Source organism: Malurus melanocephalus, unplaced genomic scaffold (assembly GCF_030028575.1).
Source record: "Malurus melanocephalus ecotype Western Australia unplaced genomic scaffold, MMel_1.1 scaffold_616, whole genome shotgun sequence".
Classification (NCBI taxonomy): domain Eukaryota; kingdom Metazoa; phylum Chordata; class Aves; order Passeriformes; family Maluridae; genus Malurus; species Malurus melanocephalus.
In genome coordinates, this window is record NW_026623848.1 from 207,600 (window position 1) to 212,923 (window position 5,324).

General features: G+C 65.5%; 2 protein-coding genes across 2 annotated transcripts in view; both read left to right on the top strand.

Annotated features, from left to right (window-relative positions):
* Positions 1 to 2,997, top strand: part of NPLOC4 (NPL4 homolog, ubiquitin recognition factor) — a 24,890-nt gene extending 21,893 nt beyond the window's left edge. The window contains exons 15-17 of the mRNA XM_057383218.1: positions 367 to 483; positions 1,276 to 1,378; positions 1,714 to 2,997. Coding sequence (XP_057239201.1) covers positions 367 to 483; positions 1,276 to 1,378; positions 1,714 to 1,871 — 378 coding nt within the window. The 3' untranslated portion in view covers positions 1,872 to 2,997. The remainder of the gene's footprint in view (positions 1 to 366; positions 484 to 1,275; positions 1,379 to 1,713) is intronic.
* A 54-nt stretch (positions 2,998 to 3,051) lies between these two features.
* Positions 3,052 to 4,682, top strand: LOC130583691 (cuticle collagen 13-like). Its single transcript, XM_057383219.1, has 3 exons — positions 3,052 to 3,694; positions 4,226 to 4,355; positions 4,436 to 4,682. Exons 1-3 carry the CDS (start codon positions 3,052 to 3,054, stop codon positions 4,647 to 4,649), a joined length of 987 nt encoding a protein of 328 aa, XP_057239202.1. The 3' UTR covers positions 4,650 to 4,682.
* Positions 4,683 to 5,324: the final 642 nt, after the last annotated feature.

Sequence of the window (5,324 nt, forward strand, 5' to 3'; positions counted from 1 at the left end):
GCCTTCTCTTCCTGGGTGGAATTTTAAGCACAGAAAGCTGTTTCTTCAAGGGCAGAGGATGGGGAGGAAGGGGCTGCTCTGTCCTCTCTCTTTTCTGTAGGAACAAGACTGGAGTTGCCTGCTCCTCACCTCAGCAYCTCTTGGGTCTGAGATCAGCTCTGTGGGTGCTGGGGTTGGTCAGGAGGAGCTGCTGTGGGTCCAGAGATCTTTTTCCCTGGAAGCTGTTAGCTGGGATTCAGTCAACCAGGCTGGGATCTGATTTTGGGAATGTCTGCACATTGCAGATGATGGCCAGAGGGACAGGAACATCTGTTTGAGGATCCAAATAGAAATTTACTATTCCTCACTGCTGTCCTCTCTCTGCAGGACTTCCACAGCTTGGCCACATACCTGTCCCAAAATACTTCCTCCATTTTCTTAGACATCATTTCCGATTTCCATCTGCTCCTCTTCYTGGTCACAAACGAGGTCATGCCTCTGCGGGTATGTAATGGGGCAGGGAGGGTCCTGTCCCCACACCATCCCCCCCATCCCAGGGCCCTCAGGGGTTCCTCAGGTGGGTGGGGGTGACCATTCCTGCCAACCCATGTCCCTGGGCTGAGCCTGGTGCTGGCTCCTTCCAGCCGAGCTGTTGGGAGAAGGTTTAAAGGGTTTTTAAAACTATTTTCAAACTCAACACAAATCCCCCGAGCTGCTGGGAGCACTGAGGGGGGTGATTGTCCACATGATCCCAGAGTCAACTTGGCAGCAGTTCCCATAGCTGGAAACATTTTAAAAATTATCTCAGAATTAGGAATTTGGTGGGAACAATAAGGAGATCAGGGCTGCTAGAGCTCAAGGCCAGCGAGGTCCTGGCTGTGCAGCTCTGCTGCCGTTGGCCGGGCACCGGGGGCCTGGCGGCTGCCCCGGCACCACCGGAGCTTCCCGGTGAGATTCAGCTGGGCTGTGTTTGCCAGAGGCTGCGCATGTGTGAGGCAGCCAGGATCACCCTGGGCAGCTGGAGATCGGGATGGGGCCGGGGATGGGGGCTGAGTGCTCCAGCRTGGAGGGTTTGCACCTCTGCAAGTTGGGATTGACCCACAGTGGTAGGGAACACCTCCTGGAAGCAGAGGAAAGGAAGCTTTTGAGGTGTTGGGGTCTGTCTGAATGCTGGGGGAGCAGAGGAATAAACTGGGGCACCCCAAGGATGTCGGGAAAGGGGGAACAGTGCAGACTCAGGGTCCTGCCTTGCACTAGAGGGGTCCCCAGTGCTCATTTCCCACCTGTGGCTTCCAGGACAGCATCAGCTTGTTGCTGGAAGCCGTGAGGACCAAAAATGAGGAGCTTGCACAGACCTGGAAAAAATCRGAGCAGTGGGCGACCATCGAGCAGCTCTGCAGTAAGAGGGGGGTCCCTGGGGCAGGGGGGCCCTCGGGGAGGGGGGTCCCTTGGCAGAGCTGGCTGGGGGTTKTGTGGAGCTGCTCCCAAGCTGCTACAGAGGCTGCTGTTCCTTCGTCATGGAATCGTGGAGTGGTTTGGGTTGGAAAGGACCTTAAAKCTGATTCCATTCCGTCCCTTGCCACGGGTGGGGACATCTTCTGCTAGACCAGGTGGCTCCAAGCCCCATCCAGCCTGGYCTGGAGCACTCTGGGGATGGTGCAGGGCTGGTGAGTGGGGGGCTGCAGGGCTGGATGTGCAGCAGGATCCCAGCACTGCCCTGGCTCTCTCCCGCAGGCACGGTGGGTGTCCCGCTCCCGGGACTGCAGGAGTACGGCGCCATGGGGGGCTCGTCGCACGCCGTGGCCGCGGCCATGTGGCCCTGCCAGCACTGCACCTTCATGAACCAGCCGGGCACGGACCACTGCGAGATGTGCAGCCTGCCCCGTTCCTAGCCCCGCTCCTGCCCGCAGCGGCCGGTGCGGCACCTGTCCCTTCCCTCTCCTTCCTTCAGCTTCCAGCCCGGGCTGCGGAGCCGGGCACGGGTGGCTCCAGCCCCCATTTACTCCTCGCTCCCTTTTGGGGGCTCCCAGCCTGGACAACCAATGCTTTCCTCAGCCCGTGCCCGGGCTGGCCCCCCACCACCCTCAGCTGCTGCCAGCCTGCCCTGGGGGAGCTGGGGGGCTTGGCGAGGCTGCCCGTGCCCGCTTCCTACCCMAAGGGAGAGGGAGGCTTTGGCATCTCCCTGCCCACAGCTTTGCTCCCATTCCTTGCCCGCCTGAGTGCCTGGATCCCGACAGCTCCGGCACTGACCAGCCCCGGCGACACGGGCAGGTGGCTGTGACGTTCCCGGAGCAGGACAGGCACCCCTGGACACTGAGCACGGGGTGGGCACATGCCAGCTCATGGCTCCATTCTGCTTGTTGAGCTTTGGCACCCCGTGGGGGCTGCAGGAGGGGTGTCCCCYCTGGGTGCCGTGTCCCCCACCACGCATGGTTGGTGTCCCGGGGAAGGGGTGTGGGGCAGCCACGTAACTCCGGCACCCACCTCGCCTCCATCGTGCCCTGGGAGCCAGTCCTGCAGTAGGTGCCTTCCCACATCCCTCCGGAGCGTGTCCTAACCCGAGCTGGGGTCAGGGGTGTTGTCTCCCACCCTTCCTTTAGCCCCAGGCTGGGGGTGTCCTGTGCACCGCTGGGCAGGGGAGGGGCTCAGCCCTCCTCTCACAGGGCCTCTGACCCCCASGCCCATCTTGGAGCTCGCCAGCCCTGGCCCCACGGGCTCTGGTTCAATCCCGGGGCACAGGTTCCAGCGCTGCCCTGTGTCCTCTCATAGGAGGGGTTGGGAGGCCCCATCCTGCTCCAGGACAGCACTGCCCAGTCCCCAGCGGGGCCCCCCGGCCCGCCGCCCCTCGCTGGGGCTCTCCAAAGGCTTCATCCCAAGGCCCKGCTCCGGGCTGCGGTTGCTTTTCCCCTGGGTGTGCTGGGGTTTGGGGCTGCAGCGCTGGGAGCGCCCGGGCTGGGCTGGGCTGGGCTGACCCAGGCGCGGGGGCTGCAAGTAACATGGAATAAAAGCACCTCAAACCAGAGCCTSCTGCACTCTGTCACCTGTCCGGGGTGCTCCACATTCCCTGCCGGGATGGGGGAATGCTGCACTCCAGCTGGGTTCCCAGGGGAATCTGGGGGACCCTGTGTCCAGCGCTGTCTCCTGCRCTCTGGGATGGGGCTGGGATGCTCTGCATTCCCAGCAGGAAGCGGGATCGYTGTGTCCGGGCTCGTGGCCGCGGTCTGTTTGCAATCAGCCCCGGAGCCGCGTGCGGCCGGGCCCGGTGCCAGCCCCAGCCCGGAGAAGGGAGCGGGAGCGGCCGGAGCCAGAGCCGGGGAGCAGAGCCCGGGGAGCGCAGCACAGCCCGGGGAGCGCAGCCCGGGGAGCACAGCCCGGGGAGCACAGCACAGCCCGGGGAGCAGAGCCCGGGGAGCACAGCACAGCCCGGGGAGCACAGCCCGGGGAGCAGAGCCCGGGGAGCGCAGCACAGCCCGGGGAGCGCAGCACAGCCCGGGGAGCAGAGCCCGGGGAGCACAGCCCGGGGAGCACAGCCCGGGGAGCGCAGAGCGGCGGGAGCGGGGAGGTGGCACGGGTCCAGCTCAGCCCGGGGGCACGCGACACCCCTGGGGACACGGGGACACCATGGCCCGGCTGCTCCCCGTCCTGCTCCTCGCCGCTCTGGGCTGCGCGGCCAAGCCGAGCCGGCGGCCAGCGGCGTGGGACAAGGGAGCAGATGGTAATTGCCACCCCGCAATTGGGACCCCCAACCCGCTTGGGACCCCCTTCCCAGCGGCGTGTGGGCACAGGGAAGGGGCTGAGCGGGCAGCTGTGGGGCTGGAGGGGTCCCAATGAGGAGCTGGGTGAGGGGCTGTTCTTGGGGGACTGTTCTGAGGGGCTGTTATTGGGGGGCTGTTCCTGAGGGGCTGTTCTGAGGGGCTGTTCTGGGGGTCTGTTCTGGGGGGCTGTTCCTGAGGCGCTGTTCTTGGGGGACTGTTAATGAGGGGCTGTTCTGGGGGGCTGTTCCTGAGGGGCTGTTCTGAGGGGCTGTTTCTGGGGGGCTGTTCCTGAGGCGCTGTTCCTGGGGGACTGTTCTGAGGGGCTGTTCCTGAGGCGCTGTTCCTGGGGGGCTGTTCCTGAGGGGCTGTTCTTGGGGGGCTGTTCTTGGGGGACTGTTAATGAGGGGCTGTTCTGGGGGGCTGTTCCTGGGAAGCTGTTTTGAGGGGCTGTTCCTGGGGGGCTGCTCACGCTCCCAGCCCGGCCTCTCCAGCCCAGAGACCCTCGGCGAGGGGCTGCGCCAACCTAACGCTGGTCCTGGACAACTGGAAATTCGCCATCACATCCCAGCTGCGGAACCTGCTGCTGTCGGACCACCAGACCGTGCTSCCTGACTACGGGAGGTGAGGGGCCGGGGGTCCTGCAGGAAAAATTTGGGGGTCCCTGGAGGGGAACTGGGGGTCTCACACCGCTGCGCCCGCAGGATCCCGGCGCTGTCGGGGGCCCTGGACGAGCTCTACCGCGATTTCCGCGGCCTCAAGGAGCAGCTGGGCCGGCTCTCGGATCGCTTCGCCCACCTCGAAGCCTCCGTGGATCAGCTGAGCCGGGCCCGGGGCGCTGCAGCCCCGCCGCGCCGGGGAGGGGTCCCGCAGAGCCCCCGCAGGGGCCCCGGGGAGCCCGCAGTGACCCCGCAGTGACACCGGGACCGGGACTGGGGCGGGGGCGACACTTGGGGGGCTCAGACAGGCTGGGGGCATCACTCGGGGAGCTCAGACAGACTTTATGGGGGGGTGTCCATCCCCGTGGGTCAGGGTCAGCTCGGGGGGCTCTCTGCCCCGCCCGGGGGTCCCACCCGGCCTCTCTCTCTATCAATAAAGCCGCCGCCGCCAGCACCGTCTCTCTCGTTCCTTTCTCCCCGCGGGCCGGGATGGGGTTGGGGAGGGGTCGCTCATGGTTTGGGGGTTCCTCCCCTCCTGTGGAGTTGGGGTTGGGGGTCGCTCATGGTTTGGGGGTTCCTCCCCGTGGAGCTGGGGTGGGATTTGGGGGTCGCTCATGGTTTGGGGGTTCCTCCCCGTGGAGCTGTGGTGGGATTGGGGGGTCACTCATGGTTTGGGGGTTCCTCCCCGTGGAGCGGGGGTGGGATTGGGGGGTCACTCATGGTTTGGGGGTTCCTCCCCGTGGAGCTGGGGTGCGATTGGGGGGTCACTCATGGTTTGGGGGTTCCTCCCCGTGGAGCTGGGATCGGGTTGGGGGATCACTCATGGTTTGGGGGTTCCTCCCCTCCTGGGGAGCCGCCCCCCCCTTCCATCGCCGCTTTACGGCCTGTCGTAAACTCCCCCCCGCCCATTGCGGCGGCCGCCGCGCAGCCGTAA